At 35.2% G+C, this 21,017-nt stretch overlaps 1 protein-coding gene across 10 annotated transcripts in view; it reads left to right on the top strand.

Annotated features, from left to right (window-relative positions):
- PHF14 (PHD finger protein 14) overlaps positions 1–21,017 on the top strand; it is a 233,701-nt gene that overhangs the window by 194,850 nt on the left and 17,834 nt on the right. The window contains exon 20 of one of the 10 annotated variants that reach the window (XM_087861032.1): positions 5,333–20,877. The exons of the other annotated variants lie outside the window; for them this stretch is intronic. Within the exon in view, the coding sequence (XP_087717158.1) occupies positions 5,333–5,398 (66 nt within the window). The 3' untranslated portion in view covers positions 5,399–20,877. Of the gene's footprint in view, positions 1–5,332; positions 20,878–21,017 lie in introns of those variants that run through there. 10 annotated transcript variants of the gene reach the window in all.

The raw sequence follows: 21,017 nt of genomic DNA, 5'->3' as shown, positions 1-21,017 counted from the left end.
TATTAAAATTATGAATGAAAAAGGAGAGGTCACGACGAACACCACTGAAATTGGAAGGATTATCAGAAATTTTTATCAACAACTATATGCCAATAAACTAAGCAATCTGGAAGAGATGGAATCCTTCCTGGAAACCTATAAACTACCAAGATTGAAAAAGGAAGAAATTGATTTCTTAAACAGGCCAATTAATTATGAAGAAATTGAGTCAGTGATAAACAACCTTCCAAATAACAAAACTCCAGGCCCGGATGGTTTTCCTGGGGAATTCTACCAAACATTCAAAGAGGAAATAATACCTATTCTCCTAAAGCTATTTCAAAAAATAGAAACAGAAGGAAAGCTACCAAACTCATTCTATGAGGCCAATATTACCTTGATCCCCAAACCAGGCAAAGACCCCCTCAAAAAGGAGAATTACAGACCGATTTCCCTAATGAATATGGACGCCAAAATCCTCAACAAGATACTTGCTAATAGAATCCAACAGTTCATTAAAAGGATTATCCACCACGATCAAGTGGGATTCATACCTGGGATGCAAGCGTGGTTCAATATTCGCAAATCAATCAGCGTGATACATCATATCAACAAGAAAAGACTCAAGAACCATATGATCCTCTCAATTGATGCCGAAAAAGCATTTGACAAAATACAGCATCCTTTCCTGATTAAAACCCTTCAGAGTGTAGGAATAGAAGGTACATTTCTCAATCTCATAAAAGCCATCTATGAAAAGCCTACTGCAAATATTATTCTCAATGGGGAAAAGCTGGAAGCCTTTCCCTTAAGATCAGGAACACGACAAGGATGCCCACTCTCGCCACTATTATTCAACATAGTACTAGAAGTCCTTGCAACAGCAATCAGACAACAAAAAGGGATCAAAGGTATTCAAATCGGCAAAGAAGAAGTCAAAATGTCTCTCTTCGCAGACGACATGATACTCTATATGGAAAACCCAAAAGAAGCCACTCCCAAACTATTAGAAGTTATAGAGCAATTCAGTAACGTGGCGGGATACAAAATCAATGCTCAGAAATCAGTTGCATTTCTGTACACGAATAACGAGAACGAAGAAAGAGAAATCAGGGAATCCATCCCATTTACAATAGCACCAAAAACCATACGTTACCTTGGAATTAACTTAACCAGAGACGTAAAGGACCTTTATTCTAGAAACTATAAATCACTCTTAAAAGACATTGAGGAAGACATAAAAAGATGGAAAGATATTCCATGCTCATGGATCGGAAGAATTAACATAGTTAAAATGTCCATGCTACCCAGAGCAATCTACACTTTCAATGCTATCCCGATCAAAATACCGAGAACGTTTTTCAAAGAACTGGAACAAATAGTCCTTAAATTTGTATGGAACCAGAAAAGACCCCGAATCTCCAAGGAACTGTTGAAAAGGAAAAACAAAGCTGGGGGTATCACAATGCCGGACTTCGAGCTGTACTACAAAGCTGTGATCACAAAGACAGCATGGTACTGGCACAAAAACAGACACATAGACCAATGGAACAGAATAGAGAGCCCAGAAATGGACCCTCAGCTCTTTGGGCAACTAATATTTGATAAAGCAGGAAAAAACATCTGGTGGGAAAAAGACAGTCTCTTCAATAAATGGTGCTGGGAAAATTGGACAGCTACATGCAAAAGAATGAAACTTGACCACTATCTCACACCATACACAAAAATAAACTCCAAATGGATGAAAGACCTCGATGTGAGACAGGAATCCATCAAAATTCTAGAGGAGAACATAGGCAGCAACCTCTACGACATCAGCCAAAGCAACCTTTTTCATGACACATCCCCAAAGGCAAGAGAAACAAAAGATAAAATGAATTTATGGGACTTCATCAAGATTAAAAGTTTCTGCACATCCAAGGAAACAGTCAGAAAAACTAAGAGGCAGCCCACGGAATGGGAGAATATATTTGCAAATGACACTACAGATAAAGGACTGGTATCCAAGATCTACAAAGAACTTCTCAAACTCAATACACGAGAAACAAATAAACAAATCAAAAAATGGGCAGAAGATATGAACAGACACTTTTCCAATGAAGACATACAAATGGCTAACAGACACATGAAAAAATGTTCAAAATCATTAGCCATCAAGGAAATTCAAATCAAAACCACACTGAGATACCACCTTACGCCAGTTAGAATGGCAAAAATAGACAAGGCAAGAAACAACAATTGTTGGAGAGGATGTGGAGAAAGGGGATCCCTCCTACATTGTTGGTGGGAATGCAAGTTGGTACAGCCACTCTGGAAAACCGTGTGGAGGTCCCTTAAAAAGTTAAAAATTGAGCTACCCTATGATCCAGCCATTGCGCTACTGGGTGTTTACCCCAAAGATACAGACGTAGTGAAGAGAAGGGCCATATGCACCCCAATGTTCATAGCAGCAATGTCCACAATAGCTAAATCGTGGAAGGAGCCGAGATGCCCTGCAACAGATGACTGGATTAAGAAGTTGTGGTCCATATATACAATGGAATATTACTCAGCAATCAGAAAGAATGAGTTCTCAACATTTGCTACAACATGGACGGCACTGGAGGAGATAATGCTTAGTGAAATAAGTCAAGCAGAGAAAGACAACTATCATATGATTTCTCTCATCTATGGAACATAAGAACTAGAATGATCAGTAGGGGAAGAAAGGGATAAAGGAAGGGGGGGTAATCAGAAGGGGGAATGAAACATGAAAGACTATGGACTATGAGAAACAAACTGAGGGCTACAGAGGGGAGGGGGGTGGGGGAATGGGATAGACCGGTGATGGGTAGTAAGGAGGGCACATATTGCATGGTGCACTGGGTGTTATACACAACTAATGAATCATCGAGCCTTACATCGAAAACCGGGGATGTACTGTATGGTGACTAACATAATATAATAAAAAATCATTATTAATTAAAAAAAAAAAAAAAAAAAAAAAAAAAAAAAAAAAAAAAAAAAAAAACAAATATAAAGTGGAAGCAAGAAGTCTGATTAGGAAGCTGTTGGAGTAATCCAGGCAAGAAATATGATATCCTGGACTAAGATGGTAACAATGGAGATGGAAAACTTACTAGACAGACTTCAGATACCCTTTGGTGATAGAGACAGCAGGAATTGGCCGTGTGTGTGAAATTAACGAATGACCCCTAGAGTTTGGGTTTGAGCAATTGGGTGAATTGCAGACCAAGGGAGGTATAAAGCTTTTGCAGGGGGTGGGAGGGTTGATAGTGGTTGAGAAAGAGGAATCAAGAATTTGGCTTTAGGGGTACCTGGGTGGCTCAGTCAGTTAAGTGTCTGACTCTTGGTTTCAGCTCAGGTCATGATCTCGGGGTCCTGCGACTGAGCCTTGTGTAGGGCTCCATGCTGGCTGTGGAGCCTGCTGAAGATACTCTCTTTGTCTCCTCCCTTCCTTTGCTCCTCCTCCCCCACCCCACCCCCACCAAAGCTTGCTTGCACACGTGCTTTCTCAAAAAAAAAAAAAAAAGGTTAAAGAATTTGGCTTTGTACATGGTATGTCTGAGGCACCTATTAAAAGTTCACTGAAAGCATCAAGCAACAGTGGGTATATGAGTTTAAAGCATGAAATATATATATCAGTGCTGAAGATATAAATTGGAGAGTCATCATAAAATAGGTGGAATTTCGGCTCTTCAGAGCCATCTCCAGATCAGGTTATCCAAGGGTAACAGAGTTCTAAAGACAGCAATAAAAGGAAGTTAAAAGATATGAGGAAAACCTAGAGAACTAGGAGAAGAAGAAATTTAAGAAAGATGGCAGTGTTGTATTGGTAAGGATGCTTTAACTGCAAGTAATAGAAAACCAACTACTTTTAACATTTCATACCCTGTATTTCAGAATTGAGAAGATTAGGTGGTTGTAGGACTAATTAAAGAAGATATTTTGTCTTCTGGAATTATCAGTGTGTTTACTTTTGGCATTAAGCTTGTCTCTCAGTGATCATGAGATGGCTTTAGGAGCTCCAAGTATTACGTACTCAGATAATACATAAAGGCAAGCCAAAGCAAGTGTGATCCCTGTCTTGTGTGTGGGGTTTCTGTTCTTTTTGTTTGTTTAAAGAGTAAAGAATACTTTCACAGAAGTTCCTAGTAGGTTTCTTCACATATTTTATCTAAAATCAGTTCATGTTTCCAGTGGGGTCTATCATGATAGTCAAACGTATTTTTAAAAACCTAATAAATTTAACCAGGTTATTCTATGGAATTTACCTTGCAATGAGAACTCATTCCTGTGGCATGGACTGTTTACTCAAATAATTAATACTATATTTATAATAAGGAATAATCATATTTACCATGTATCTACACAGGCCTCACAAATATCAAATATTGTCCATTATAGTATATCTGTATATATCTGTGTATATACATATGTAAAAGAAAAACAAAATTTAAATATAACGTAAGAGAGGTGAATTAAATTACTTTTAGCTTCTCTTCCAAGATTCATTTCTAAAAACTGAAATATTTATTTGTAAGACTGTTTTTTTGAAGGATATGCCTAAAAGTTGAAGTCAGTTCTGTAAGAACAATACTTGTCTAACCTCTACAAATAATTATTCATTGTTCTTATGTATTGGACCTATCTAGATCCCAAGATTATTTTCATTTCAGTTGGACTACACAATAAGATTGTTGCTTTACTCAGGGAGAAAAGCATTAGTGTACATTCATCTACAATCATAACATTATGCAGATTATAAGGTAAATCTAGGAGGAACTTCAAGCAAAAATGATAATCAAAGGCTCTTGTAATTCTGAAAAATTATTTAATTATTTTGCCTTTCCTTAATTATTACTATTTTTGTATGATTATCTTTGAGAGTAATCTTTCACCCAATTTCTCTTTCATTTACTATTGCTTTGAGTCTGGTAGTACAAACAATTGCAAGATCAAAAAATTAATGAGACACAAATGGAATAGAGTTCTACTTAATATAATGATGGTGATTTAGCTAAGTACTGTTTTTGAAAAGGATCCCACTGCTTAACAGCTTATCAGTAGGCCATTGATGATTAAACTCTGTCATAAAGTCAGCCCTGGACGGAAGCAGGAATAAAGCTTATTGAATGCCTTCTGTGGGCCAGTATCTATGCTAGTCTCCTCACATTTTATTTGATTTAATACCTTTTGCCATCAGTAACAGTTATTTTATAGAGGAGGGAAACAAGGTTCAGAAAGAGTATTTTTTTTTCTTTTTTTTAATTTTTTTTTTCTTTTCAGAGTTGCATATCTTTGGATGTGTGTATGTCAAAGTTTTTTTTATTATTATTTTTTTTCTTTTCAGAGTTGCATATCTTTGGATGTGTGTATGTCAAAGTTAGGATCTGAACCTGGGTTTGCTAGCCACTGACCACAAAGGCCAAGTTATACATCCACTACTACCCAATTGCATAGAGGAAACAGGACAAACATAAAAGTGTATCTAAAGTAACCATCCGTGCAAAGTGTAATGCTGGAACCAGAAAATGCTAGAACCAGTACTGTCTACCTTTCCATGTCATTTCCTCCTCTTTTCCTCTCTCTTACTGGACTTCAGCTGATTTTACCTTCTCACTGTTCTTACCTGGAATGCTTATCCCTTTACATTCTTTAATTCTACTCCTTCTTATCCTTCAGATCTCAATGTATTTGTCATTTTCAGGAGGGTGGAGCGCTTCCCAGAAACTTTCAGATCCTTGTATTAGAAGTTTCATAGCACTATACTTTTCATTCATTGTACATATCATAATTGCAATTATATAGTTACTCCAGTGATCAACTGTTTTAGTCACAGATTACAAGCTCCATAAAGCAGGGACTATGTCTGTCTAATAGATCATAATTTTTGAGCACCTAGCACAATACTTGATACATAGTTAATAATCAGAGAGGGATATACGGATGGCTTATTTAGCTCTCCAAGTATTTTTTTTTCAAACAGGATATTTGAAAATGTTATTGTATGAATTATTTTTTCTAATGTCCTATAGGTTACATTGTGGAATACTGAGAAATAACTTTATACTTACAGAATAATTGGTCATAGAAAAATATTAAATAAGTGCATTTTTAGGCAAGTTTTCTAAATGATTCAGTACTTGCAAAGAGGCCTCCTTTTTTGAACATATCATTGCATGGTTTTCATTATGGTAATGCTTTAAAACATTTAATCTTTTCCTTAAAAAAGCAAAATAGTGGCTAAGCAGTAATCCACAAATTCAAGATGTGTAAATGTGGCTGTTATTTTTGACACTCATTATGAAATACTGCCATTAGAGAATTTTTTTGTGTGGGATTTTCTAAAATAGTATTTTTAATTTTTCTTGAAGCAAAAACAGTGTTTTAATCCATGAAAAATTAATGTGCCATAGGAGATGTGTTACTTGGACATCTAATGAGCTATTAATTTCCAATAAAACTGTGAAGATTAATGGGTTCACTCTGGGGAAAACAGTATTCAACTTGAAATAGATATCTGAGGCAACTTAATCTGTTTAGTTGGGATTAAAGTTTTTAAAAATTCACTTTCTAAACATAAATCTATTTCTGAAAGATGTCCTTGAAGTTGAATTGGATCTTAATACAAAAACAGTGTTAAGTTACATTGAGAAGTATTTGTTTTAAAGATTTACAATACTAATCTTTGGGCACAAGGGAAGGTTTATTATTTTGATGACATAACCCAACTCTGTACGATATTAATCATTAATAAAAATACTCTAAGTATTATGGTTCAGTTTTCTTCTCTTCACATTTATATGTCTGATGTACTTTCTTCATTGCATTGTAATTATATGCATGCCTGTCTACCAAAATGGAACATGGACTCCTCTAGGCAGCAAGACCATTTATTCATCTTTGGTATTTCCAATACCTTGCCTAGTGTCTAACACACGGTCATTGTTCATTAAATTTTTGTGAGAGAATAAAAGGAAGGATTCTAGGAATAGAGGTTACTTCAAGAATTAAGTGGACAATATATATTTCAGACTCTTCTGAAATGTAAAGATCATTTAATCGATACAATCAAATCTGTCATTGGGCTACCAAAAACGGATAGATCGATCGATCAATCTTTAGGTTTTGACTTACTAACATTTTTACTTTGTTTTGACATTTGTACTCTATTAAGTCATCCTCAGGTCAAATGATGTTTCTTTGCAGAAATTTCTTTTGTTAAGCAAGAGTACCTCTTTTCCTCTAGGTAACAGTCAGACATTATTTTTGAAGGCCCTGATTAAAGGTTAGTGAAATAATATGTCAGTATTAATAAGAACATCTGCTACCCAAGAAACTATCAAATAAATAATAAAAAGTCATATTTTATCATATTACAGTTGAATATTGTTCTAATGGTTCTTAAACTGCATGAATCAGGAAAACATGACAGTGAACTTCATGTGTGAAACACTATTCTGTATTGCTGAATATATGATTTTACAAGCACTTTTTTACTAAAAGCACTATACAGTGTAGAGTCTATAATGAGCTGTTCATCACAGAAATGTCAAAACCTCTTCACGTACAATTCTGATTACCTTTGCATACTACTTTGGTGAGAAACTTTATGGTATTTAAACCAAAGTATTCTTATTTCTAAATCATCCTAATAAAGATTTTGTTTATTTGCTTATCTGTTTTTACTTTTTGTGTCGAGGTAATTTTAGATTTTAAGAGTTGTAAAAATTGTATGGAGAGTATGCAGTATCCAGCTTCTCCTTATGTTAACATCTTGAATGAACACAGGACAATTATCAAACCTAAACCCTAGTATTATAGTAGTTTTAAGCAAACTTATACAATTTATTTGGATTTTATCAGGTTTGCCACTAATGTCCCTTTTTCTGGTCCAGAATCGCCTATTTCATTCTGTCATGGATCCTCCAATTTGTGGCAGTTACTTACTCCTTCCTTACCTTTCCAAAATCTGGACACTTTTGAAGAGTATTATTCATTTATTTTGTAGAATATCCTTCAATATGGGTTTGTCTGGTATTTTCTCATGATTAGATTGAGGCTACCACAGACCAGAGGTGATGTTCCTTCTCAGTGCATCCTATGACAGAAAATAGGATGTCAGTAGGTATTACTAGTGAGGTTAACCTTGCTCAAGTTAAGTTAGTCAGGTTTCTCCACTGTAAAATTACTGTTTTTCTTTTAACAATGTGGTTTTAAATCATCTGAGTTTGGCAAACAGTTTGGGAAGTCGTTTTAAATCACTAGAAAACCTAGTGAAGAAATTGATTTCATGTATTTGTCTATCTAGTGCTCAGTATTTTCATACTGAGGGGGAATTAGGTAAGATCTGATAATCTTTCAACTTTACTATTCTGAGACTTAATTACCCTGAGGAGAACTGGAAGTGAGTTAAGAGATGTCCCATACAAACATAGTTGTTTACAAATTAGCCTCAAGTCCATTTCTGAATTTGGTGTGGCTTTTGAGATAAATACTTCAATTTCTTGCTTAACCAGGGCATTATATATTGACAACAACTTAAATTGAGACAGTTTATAATTTCCTAACTGAAGGTCTACTATCTAGACATTTTGTTACTTAGATATGAAATTATTTCATAGTCTAAAAATTGTCAGTTTAAAACATTTATCTAGTCTCAGAAACAGTAACATTAAAAGAATTTTAATTAGTGAAGTACTCTGTCAGCTTTTTTAATCTTAATATAAACTGTAGTTTACACTTTGATAAATTCTATTCAGTGAAAACAAGTTTTGTAAATAACAGCAAATTATATAAATAATATAATTTTCATTAAGGGAGTTTTTGGTACCTTTTCCTTTTTGAATGTCTTCTACGTAGCTCTAAAGTAATATTAAGTTTGTAACATTACCATTTATGTAAATTCTGTTTGTTTCTTTGACAGTGATTTGATACATATGAGCTATAACTATCCTTTCTTTAGAATGTCATAATTCAGCAAAGGAAATACAAAATGTATTTTCTCTCTTTCTCTCTCCCTCTCTTTTTATTATGGTTTCAATGACAATGGCCAGCGATTTCTCTAATGGCTGTATAGAAATTAGTTTTGGTAAAAAGTAACCTTACAGCCTTACTAAGCAAAAAAAAAATTTCTTTTAAAATACAAAGTGTCTTTTTAAATCTGTGTTGCATTAAACTCCTCATTGCATTGTGAAGGATAAACAAAATGCTGTCACAATTGGCCACTCTTCTAGTGGCCAATTCCAGTATCATGGTTATTGCTTATGTTATTGAATAAATATACTACATCTAAGTATTTTCCAGCTTTTATAACAAACTCGGTTATTGCTGAATCATTTCTGGTCATAGTAAACAATGCATGTATCTCTGAAAATTTTAATGAGACAATCACTGTGGTTTTTTTTAATCCAACTTGGAAATCTCTTGACTACTATACTTTGGTGATCACCATATCTTATATCTTGCATATTTCAAACATTTTTAGACACTATTTTTATCTCATTTTAATGTGGTAGAATTTTTTAAACCTCTGGGAATTTAAACCTGTATATGTATATTTAGAATAAAAACTAAAACAGCATAAATTTAGAAATGTCTCTTCTCCTTGAGTATCTATGGGGAAAGTAGAAATTTATATGTAGTGTCTCTAAATAGTAGCACATTTAGGATTTTTGAAATGTTATATTTGGTGAATAGATGATTATATAAAAATATTTGCTAAAGGACCTCTTTAAATATGTTAGTATACTATAAACTTTAATATATATTGAACTTGTGAATGTGCTACCTGGAGGGTAGAGAGATGGCAGAGCTCACCACAGATACACCAGGGAAACAACTACATGTAATGTAACACACTCTGCAAATGACCTGAAGATTGGCAGAACAGATCTTCCACAGCTAAAGACATAAAGAGAAGGCCACATTGAGAAGTGTTGGAGAGACAGAGACATGGTCAGGACCCAAAAACTACCAGTGTGACAACCCACAAGTGAGAAGGATATCACAGGAACAGAAGACTGAGGGGATCAAGCCCCATATCAGGAATCCCCATTGCTGGAGACCTGCACTGAGAAGACAAGCCCTGATAAGGTTTTCTTTGAAAAGCAGCAGGACTTAACTCCAGGAGAGCCAGAGGGCTATAAGAAACTTGAGTCTCAGCTCTTAAAAGGTTAGCACGCCACATCACTGAGTTCAAGACCCAGCACAGAAGTAACAGTTTGAAAAGCACCTGGGTTATATATGAAGATTTACTGACTATTTTTAGGATGGATACCAAAGAGGCAGGGACCTAAGGAGCTTTCTCCAGGAACAGAATGGTTGGTGGGCACCATTTCCTTACTCCCCATCAGCCTAGCTGGCCAGAGGCTTGTGGGAGCCAGTTCTGACAATCTTTACCTTGCTAGCACCACTTGCCCTACCCCAACATACCCCCTATGGAACTGCGCTATCCACCCTGGCAGGTAGATACTCCTCCAAAGTGTCTTGCACCCCACCATACTGCCTCATTTGGGACTGGCATTTCCCCCCAGAGCAACTACTGCCCTGCCACAGCTGGCAGGCAGCCCTGTCCTGGACCATCGCTCATCCAGAGCAACTCCTGCCCTAGGGAGAGGGGAAGATAGCCCCACTCAGCAGCACACTCAGAGTTGCTTAGCTGGTTCCCTCAGCCAGCTGCATGGTGAAGCCATGTCCATCAGTGCACCCACATGGTCACTGCAGAAGGGCAAGCTGAGGGCAAGTTCTCCTCTGCAGTGCACCCACAGTGGCTTCAGTCAGGCCTGTCATCCAGCCATGCTCAGGGCAAGCTCTCCTTACCAGTGTGCCCAAAGTAGCTGCAGCTGGTCACTGCTGACAGCTGGGCAGCAAGCAAGTCCTGCCCACCAGAATGCCCATTCCGGCCCAATCACAGCAGGATGGCATATGTAGCCCACACAGGGGACATCCCTGGAGCACCTGGCTTTAGTGGCCAGAAGGAGCTATGCTACTGGGCATCTCAGGATGCCTTCTACATAAGGCCACTACTTTCAAGACCAGGAGATGTAGCTGACCTACCTAATAGAAACAAACTCAGAGAGTCTGACAAAATGAGGAGACAGAGGAATATGTTCCAAATGAAAGAACAAGACAAAAACCCCAGAAAAGAGCTAAAAGAAATGGAGATAAGTAAACTGCCTGATAAACAGTTCAAAGTAATGTTCATAAAGACACTCACCAGACTTGAGACAAAAGTGGATGAGAACTTCAGCAAAGAGAAAGAAAATGTGTGTATATATGTGTGTGTGTGTGTATATATATATACATTTTAATATATATATATTTTTTAAACAGAGCTGAAGAATACAATGAGCTGAAATGAAAAATATAATAGAGGGAATCAACAGCTGATAAGCGGATATAGAACAGATCAGCAATCTGGAAGACAGTGTAGTGGAAAGCAACCAAGCTTGAAGAAAAAAAAAGCATTTTTAAAAATAAAAGAAAGAAAAAGCATTTTTAAAAATAAGGACAAGTTAAGTGACCTCTAGAACACTAAACAGTTAATGGATCAATGAAAAAAAGAGGAAATAAAAAATTACCTGGAGAAAATGAAAAAGGAAACATAATGGTTTAAAATCTTTGCAATGCTGTGAAAGCAGTTCTAGAGGGAAGTTGGGTGATACAGGACTACCTCAAGAAACAAGAAGAATCTTAAATAAGCAATGTAACTTTTACCATAAGGAACTAGAAAAAGAATAAATAAGCCCAAACTTAGTAGAAAGAAGGAAATAATAAAGATTAAAGCAGAAATAAATGAAAGAGAAACTAAAATAGAAAAAAAATTAGTGAAACTAAGGGCTAATTCTTTGAACAGATAACAAAAATTGATAAACCTTTAGCCAGACTCGTCAAGAAAAGAGAGGACTCAAGTAAATAAAATTAGAAATGAAAGAGAAGTTGCAACCGACCATAGAAATACAAAGGATTACAAAAGATTACCATGAAAAATTATATGCCACTAGAAGAAATGGATAAATCCCTGCAAACATTTTTTTTTTTTTTTTAGATTTTGTTTATTTATTTGACAGAGACAGCCAGTGAGAGAGGGAACACAAGCAGGGGGAGTGGGAGAGGAAGAAGAAGGCTCCTAACGGAGAAGCCCGATGTGGGGCTCGATCCCAGAATGCCGGGATCACGCCCTGAGCCTAAGGCAGACACTTAACGACTGCACCACCCAGGCGCCCCAAACATAGTCTTTCAAGAGTGGATCAGAAAGAAAGAGAAAATCTGCACAGACTGATTACTTAGTAATAGAATAGAATCCGTAATCAAAAACTCCCAACAAACCAAAGTGCAGGACCAAATGGCTTTACAGGTGAATTCTACCAATTAATTAATACTAGAAAAATTAATACCTATTCTTCTCAAACTGTTCCAAAAATCAGAAGAGGAAGGAATGCTTCCAGATTCGCTCTACAATGCCAGCATTTCTTTGATTAAAACCAAAGACACTACAAAAAAGTAAATTACAGACCAATATCCCTGATGGACACAGATTCAAAAATACACTAAGAGGATCGTTGTACAATTATCAAATGGGATTCATTTCAGGGATGCAAGGATGGCTCCACCAATCAACATTATATACCACATTAACAAAATTAAGGATAAAAATCACATGATTATCTCAATAGATGCAGATAAAGTATTTGACAAAATTCAACATCCATTCATAATAAAACCTCAACAAAGTAGGGATAATGTGAACATACCTCAACATAATAAAGGCTATATATGACCAATCCACAGCTAATATCATACTCAGTGGTGAAAAGCTGAAAGCTTTTAAGATCAGGAACAAGAAAAGGATGTCTACTCTCAGTACTTTTATTCAACATAGTACTGGAAATCCTAGCCACAGCTATATGATGAGAAAAAGAAATAAAAGGCATCCAATTGAAGGAACTCATACTTGCAAATGACCTGATACTAAATATAGAAAACCCTAAAGACTCCACCAAAAAACTGTTAGAATAAATTCAGTAAAGTTGCAGAATATAAAACCAATATACAGAAATATGTTTTCATGAACTAACTACGAATTAGCAGAAAGAGAGATTAAGAAAACAATCCCATTTATAATTGCATCAAACACAATAAAATACCTAGGAATAAATTCAGCCAAAAAAACCACAAAAGGTAAAAGACCTGTACGTTGAAAACTATAACATAGTGATGAAAGAAACTGAAGATGACACAAATAAATGGAAAGATATACCATGGTCATCAGTTAGAAGAATTAATAATGTTAAAATGTCCATCCTACCCAAAGCAACCTACAGATTCAATCTGTATCAAAATACCAATAGTATTTGAACAAAGAATCCTAAAAATCTGTATAAGACCACAAAAGGCTTCAAATCACCAAAGCAGGGACACCTGGGTGGCTCAGTCAGTTAAGCATCTGCCTTCAGCTCAGGTCATGATCCCAGGGTCCTGGGATGGAGTCCCACATTAGGCTCCCTGCTCAGCGGGAAGTCTGCTTCTCCCTCTACCCCTCCCTCTCCGCTCCTGTTCTCTCCCTCTCAAAAACAAGTTAAAAAAAGTTAAAAAAAAATGTGTGTGTGTATAAATAATATAAATATAAATAAAACACCGAAGCAATCTCAAGAAAGAACAAAGGTGGAGTTATCATGATCCCACATTTCAAACTATACTACAAAGCTATAGTAATCAAAACAGTATGGTGCTGGCACAGAAAGAGACACATAGATCAATGGAACAGAATAGAGAGCCCAGAAATAAACCCGTAATTATATGGTCAGTCTTCAACAAAGGAAGCAAGAATATGCAATGGCAAAACAGTCTCTTCAATGGATGGTATTGGGAAGACTGGACAGCTACATGGAAAAGAATGAAACTGGACCACTTTCTTACATCATATTAAATAATAAACTCAAAATGGATTAAAGACCTAGATGTGAGACCTGAAACCATAAAAATTTTAGAAGAGAGCACAGGCAATAGTTTCTCAGAGGTAAGCCGTAGCAACACTTTTCTAGGTATGTCTCCTAAGGCAAGGGAAACTAAAGGAAAAATAAACTTGGGACTTCATCAAAATAAAAATATTTTGCACAGCAAAGGAAACAAACAACAAAGACAACCTACTGAATGGGAGAAGATATTTGCAAATGATAAGGGGTTAATTATACACACACACACACACAAATTCTAAAAACAAAAACAAAAGATCCAATGGGCAGAGGACCTGAATAAACATTTTACCAAAGATGATATACAGATGGCCGACAGATACATGGAAAGATGCTCAACATCACTGATCATCAGGGAAATGCAAATCTAAACCACAAAGAGATACCACCTACTATTAGAAAGACAAGAAATAACAAGAGTTGGCAAGGATGTGGAGAAAAAGGAACCCTGTACTCTTTAGGTAGGAATGTAAATTGATGCAGCTACTATGGAAAAGAGCATGGAGTTTCCTCCAAAAGTTAAAAATAGAAAACCCATACAACACAGTAATTCTACTTCTGGTTATTTACCCAAAGAAAAGAACAACGGTCATTTAAAAATATACATGTACCTTTATGTTTATTGCAGCATTATTTACAACAGCCAAGATATGGAAGCAACCTTAATGTACCTGGATATCTGAATGGATAAAGAAGTTGTGGTATATATACACAGTGGAATATTAGCAATAAGAAAGGAATGAAATTTTGTCTCTTGTAATAACATGAATGGACCTAGAGGGTATTATACTAAGTCAGACAGTGAAAGACAAATACCATATGATTTTACTTCTGTGTGGAAACTAAAAAACAACGGATGAAGACACACAAAATATCAGAAACAGAACAAACCAATAACTGCCAGAGGGGAGGGTTTTGGGGGAATGACAAAATAGGTGAAGGGGACAAAGAGGTACAAAGTTTCAGTATAAAGTAAGTCATGGGAATGAAAATTATAGAACAGGGAATATAGTCAATATTTTAGTAACTTTGTATGGTGACAGATGGTAACTATTCTTATTGTGGTAAGCACTGGATAATGTACGTAATTATCAAATCACTATGTTGTACACCTGAAACTAATATACTATGTCAACTATGCTTCAATTAAGTAAATAGAAACAAATAACGTACTACATGGAAAAACATGGAAAAATATAGAGAGGACTTGTGCTGTCCTCACTTAAAAGATATTTATGTTGGCCCATTATAGAATGAGGTGTTTTTGTTTTGTTTTTATTTTTTTCTATAATCATTGCTCACTACATACCAACTTCTCAACCTAAATTCTTCAAACCAAGTAATACCTTTTAAAGCAAAAATGGGGGCACCTGGGTGACCCAGTCGGTTGAGCACCAACTCTTGACTTCAGCCTGGGTCATGATCTCAGGGTCCTGGGATCAAGTCCTGTGTCAGGCCCATGCTCAGCAGGGAGTCTGCTTCAGAATCTCTCTCTTTCTCCCCCTGCTCACACATGTGCTCACTCGCTCTCTCTTTCAAAATAGATAAGTCTATTAATAAATAAAGCAAAAATGTTATAAATGAAGGTGAGTTATCAAGGTAGGGGCTTCTAATGTAGAATCTAGCATACACGTCTGTGCTTATTTCCCAAATATTAGACTTCTACTAGAGAAGAACTTTTTTTTTTTTTAATCTTGAAGACCATAAATTGCACATGTAGAGAATAGTGGTATTCTTAGTTCTAGAAGATTCATATCTTAAACATATTTGAAATACCCAAAAATTCAATTTATGGAAGTTGTGTTTTCTCATGTTTATGGGAAGATACAAAGATACAAGTTTATAGAATTGGGTTTATGCTCATTAAGAGTCTACCCTAGCTCACACTTACCATTCGTTACTGATTTCATGTCTTTTATCCTACTTATTTTGCCCAACTCTCAGCTTCCACTCACTGATCTTCATTCCCTTTACTATTAAATATACCCTCCTATAGATGGTTGTGCCAGTCCTTAGGGCCTTTCTTCCCAGAGTTTCCCAAATTATATATGGGAAATCCAATGTTTTATTTTTTAACTTTCCCATTTCCATGCTGCCAAAAGTACCCACCAAGTAAAGAGTGACAAGAGGAACTAAAGACTTAGAAAGGCAAACCTATTCCACTTAATCTCCAAAATCACGAATTGGAGATAAGGGCCCAATAAATGAAACAGAACTATGCATATATTCTTATACATGAAATTAGATATTCATGACTGCCCTTTTATCTATCTTGCTGTTAAAATAAAGGATATGATTTTATAATATTATATAAAAGGGAATTTCCTTTATGATTTCTTGTTTGAATCACTAAGTAGAGAGAAAAGGCAGAAATTTACAAAATAGCTCCATTCTGTGTAACGATGTAAGTGTTTGAGCTAGGTTTACTAAGAACCTCCCAAGTTACTTTAATTTTATAACACAGCCTAGAATTTCTAATTAAATATGCAACTTCTGTCAAAAGAAAAAAAACCATCGTATGCTTTTTACAGTATATTTAATTAAGCATTTCTTGTAAGTTCATTTCAATATGTATCATGGCCCACTAAAGTTGGAATTCAGTTGTAAAATGGTAGATTAATTGCCTTTTGTATTAAATGAAATAAGAATCTCAAATATGCAAAGTCAGGAAATTTAATTGTGGCCTTCAATTGCTTCTTCAGTGCATTGGAAAACTGAATGCAGAAGTACAGAAAAAAAGCCAAAGGTTGTTAAATGTAGCACATCACACACATCTTGCACTTTACTTAATGACCCAAGTGTTTATTACTATGAAGTAAATGCACCATTTAAAGAATTATGGTGGAATTGTAAAACATTAAAAACTCTAATTAATTTTAGTCTGAAGCATGCAGCATGCCCATTTTGCCTAAAACATTTTCATTATCATCAGTATTTTCCAGTTATTAAGATAAATTTTTTCCTCCTTGTGCAGCACTGGCATATTTTCTGTATTAAAAGCATAATCTTAAATGCTGTTGAGAATTATATCTAGAATATGCTTTAAGTGAATAAAATAAAGCAGTTTTTGACCACAGTTTGGAACAGTATATATTGCTTTTTGACAATCTATAACTAACATAACAGGTTAGGTGTACATATTTTTTTGCCAGAAGCTATATATATATGTACTAACATTTTTAAAAGGATCATTGTTCAAGCATACAGATAATTTTGACTATTAATTTGAATCTAACCACAATAATTCTTCTCTGATTGAAAAGGAATATTTAAAATCTAAAGATTATATATGAAAATAGAAATATGTTAAGTTAGTTCTTGCTGCACCTTCTCACTGCATTTTATTGTTGTACTACCATGTATCTGTCTCTATGAGTAGCAAATTCAGGTTAAGTAAAAACTGAAACCATTCTCTTTGTAAACATTCACCTCCATTATACTTACTTATTTCTGGAAGTAGTTCAAATGGCCAGATTATAAAGGGATTTATTAAAAGAAAGCTTATGTTCTCTGTTTATAAAAGTAATCCATGCTCAGAGTGGAAAAGGAAACACATGAAAGCACAAACAAGGGACTAAAAATTAAGAACTTCACCATTATGAACATTAGAGATACTTACAAAAGGAATTTTAAGTAGAACAATGAAACGCAAACTTTTAGCTGTATATTTTCAGTGTAGGCAGCTATAGGTGACTTGATTTTTTTTTCCCCCCACATAAAACCTTTGCCTATACATGATACTTATTTTGTATTTAGAAAACTTTCATTAAGTTGCCATTTTTTAATCTTATTTTGAAATAACTTTAGACTTACAGGAAAACTGCAGAAATCACAGAGATAATTGCCATTTGCCCTGCATCCAGCTTGCTATAGTGTTACCCACTTCTATAACCAAAGTATATTACTGAAACCAGGAAATTGACATCAAGACAATACTATTTACTACTGCATAGACCATATTTAAATTTTGCCAGTTTTCGCAATACCCTTTTTATGGTACAGGATCCCACCACTGTCTTTAGTCATCATGTTCCCGCAGTCTTTTCCCATCTGTGATAGTCCAAGCTTTGTATTTACTTTCATGACCCTGATGGTTTTGAAAACTAGTGTTCGATTATTTTATAGAGTGCTTATCTGATGTTTTCTCATGATTATACTGAAGTTATGCTTTTTTAAAGAAAGATACAGTAGACCAGAGTTGTGCCCTTTTCAGTATATCACAGCAAAAGGTTAGTGTTATTATGTATTACTGATGATATTAACCTTGATCACTTGGGTATGGTGCTGTCTGACTGGTATCTGCACTATAAAGGTACTCATAAAGTCATCTTTAAGATAAAAAGAATCAACAGGGAAAGTTGTCCCCTGTGTACTTCAAGGGAAATCATTTACAATGTGGCTGTCTCTAGGGTAAAGACAGAGTCATCTGTACTCAGACTAATTTGAGTCCAAATATTACCTAAGCAGAATTCCAGCTGCTAAAATAATTGCCCTTTATTTGGAGTTAGGTATCTCCTAAGAGAAAGGGAAAGCAGGATGGATAGGTTTGATTAACTGGCATCAGTTCTTCGAACTATTATGAGAACTAAGGCAATTTTGTAAATATGGAAAACTGAGGGCGCCTCTGTTCCAATTGATGGTAGAAACTTGAATAGCATTTAAACAAATCTTGCAAGTTTTATTCAATGACAAGAGGGATTTAGTTTAGATAAGAATGGCAGTTTTTTACTGATTTCTCTGTTAGAATAACTCTGTCTTATGTTGCCACCTGGAGCATTAGACCATAATCACATGGTCTATATATGCCTAGAAATTATCCTTCTCCTTACTACAACAATGCTGTCAGTGTCAAAAGAGCAAGAAGGCTAACGAACCACCTTAGTTATGTGGCATTATGAGTAGTTGTTGTTATGTGGCTGGGTATTCTTGAAATTCCACTGGTAACTAGCAGGTCTGCAAGATTGTTACAAACAACATGTTTTCTGGAGTATGAATTAACAAGCTTCAAAGTTAAGAGGTAAACCTGTCTACACTTTCCAGTGGCCCCAAAGGGTACATTTTCTTGCTGGCTGCTTCAGAACACTTCATGAAACAAATGTCAAAATTGTCAGGCCTGTCACTAAGAAAATGATCCGTGTAGCAAGGGTCTTCTTTCACTGGGAAAGAAACAGATGTCTTATCTCAGCAAAGAGTAACAAAAGCCTGACATTTATCAGAAGAAATTTTTGCCTGCCCTTAATATCAAGTAGTGAAGAAATACTTTGTTAAAAGCTTCCTTTCTTTGCAGTTTCATTCATTATGCAATCATTTGTCAATGATATTTGATTTGCTGCCTGAGCTATTTTAATGATTTTATTAATCTTAATTGCTTATAAAGTTCTTATACAAATTGACCTGTAATGTTAGAAACACAAATTAGCATTTCCAAAAAAAAAAAAAAAACAGCAAAGCAACCTCTAAAATCCTTTCTGGACCTTCTAATGTTTTTATATATAGTGATAAAATCTGTTATTCTTATTTTCATTATTCTGTTGATGTTCTACAATAGCGATTACAGTGTGTTATACTCTAGCAGTTAGGGTTCAATGCCTTTTCCTCCCCTTCATAATCCTTTTCTTCATCCAAATCACAGTTTTTCTTGTACAAAGGAAAAAAGAGATTGGATATCATAACCTATGGAAATGGTTTAAAGGTATAGAAAGGCAAGATATTGTAAGACACGTCCTCAGCATAAAGAAAAATGTGGAACAGTTCTTCACCTGTCCCAAACAGGAGGCAGTGTTACAAGAGACACACATTTATAAACTACAGTTGCCCCTTGAATAATGCAGTGGTATTAGGGGTGCCAACAACCTGCATGTGACTTTTGACTCACCCAAAATTTAACTAACATAGCCTACCATTGACCAGAAGCCTTAGTGATAACATAAAGAGTTGATTAACACATATTTTGCTATGTGTACGATATACTATATTCTTATAATAAAATAAGCTAGAGAACAGATGTTGAGAAAATCAGAAGGCAGAGAAAATATATTTGTAGTACTATACTGTATTTGCTGAAAAAAGTCTGTGTATAACTGGACCTGCATATTTCAAGCCTATGTTGTTCAAGGGTCAACTGTATATACTTTATTACTAAGAAAAATACAAGAAGACTGGCATTACAAGAATTTTAGTTAAATATGAAAGTAAAGTTTATAGGTACTTCCTAGTCCTCAGGGTTACTATTAGGCCTTTACATTTCCATTTTTACTTAGAGCACTATTGAAGGCTACTAGGGAAAGTGAGATAATCGAGCTCATGAAACCAGTACGTCATATCAGTGTGGGAACTTAGACTGTCCACATAATAAAGGTTCCAATCCTGTCCTTCAAATTAAGGATATGAGCTTGAGAATGGCTATTTTGACTAATGTTGCTTCACACATTACTGCTTATTGTTATTTTTAGTACTGTCCTGATAAGTTTAAGATTTTTAGAAGTGTGACTATTGGATAAGGAAGAATATTATGCTTTTCCAAGTTACATTAATTTAGGCAGACTTCTATTCATTTTTTTATTTCACTTGTTTCACATAATTCAGAAAACATTTATTGTACTCGAAATATATACTAAACATGCCCTGTTGACGATAAGAGTATAATATAAAAAAAAATAAAGCGCTGCTTTGAGGAACACAGGGATAAATTCAGTGCTACCTAACAAAAAATTCCTTGCCACCTTTACCTGCTGATCTAACACTTCCTGTCAGTGTCTCACCCGAAGACAACAGTGGAAAGTATAGAGCAGGATTTGCTTTTTATTAGTATCTAATCAAAATGTAATCTCTAGAAACTCCTGTGGAACAGTGGAAACTAACTGTTCAAGAGTCAACTGAACATAATATCTCTGAGATAAATTGGAGAAAAAAAAAACAACATACAGTGGCTGTTATACTTAGGAAAATATATTAAAATTACATTGCCAAAATGATACTCAAAACCCCATCTTTTATATGCTACATATTTATAAATGGTACAAGTTGGATGATAATATTGATAACTTCTCCACTTTTCTG

Source organism: Ursus americanus, chromosome 3 (genome assembly GCF_024610735.1).
Source record: "Ursus americanus isolate L20-20 chromosome 3, mUrsAme1.1.p, whole genome shotgun sequence".
Classification (NCBI taxonomy): domain Eukaryota; kingdom Metazoa; phylum Chordata; class Mammalia; order Carnivora; family Ursidae; genus Ursus; species Ursus americanus.
The sequence above is the reverse complement of the archived record's forward strand: the minus strand, read 5'-3'. Positions and strand labels throughout refer to the sequence as shown.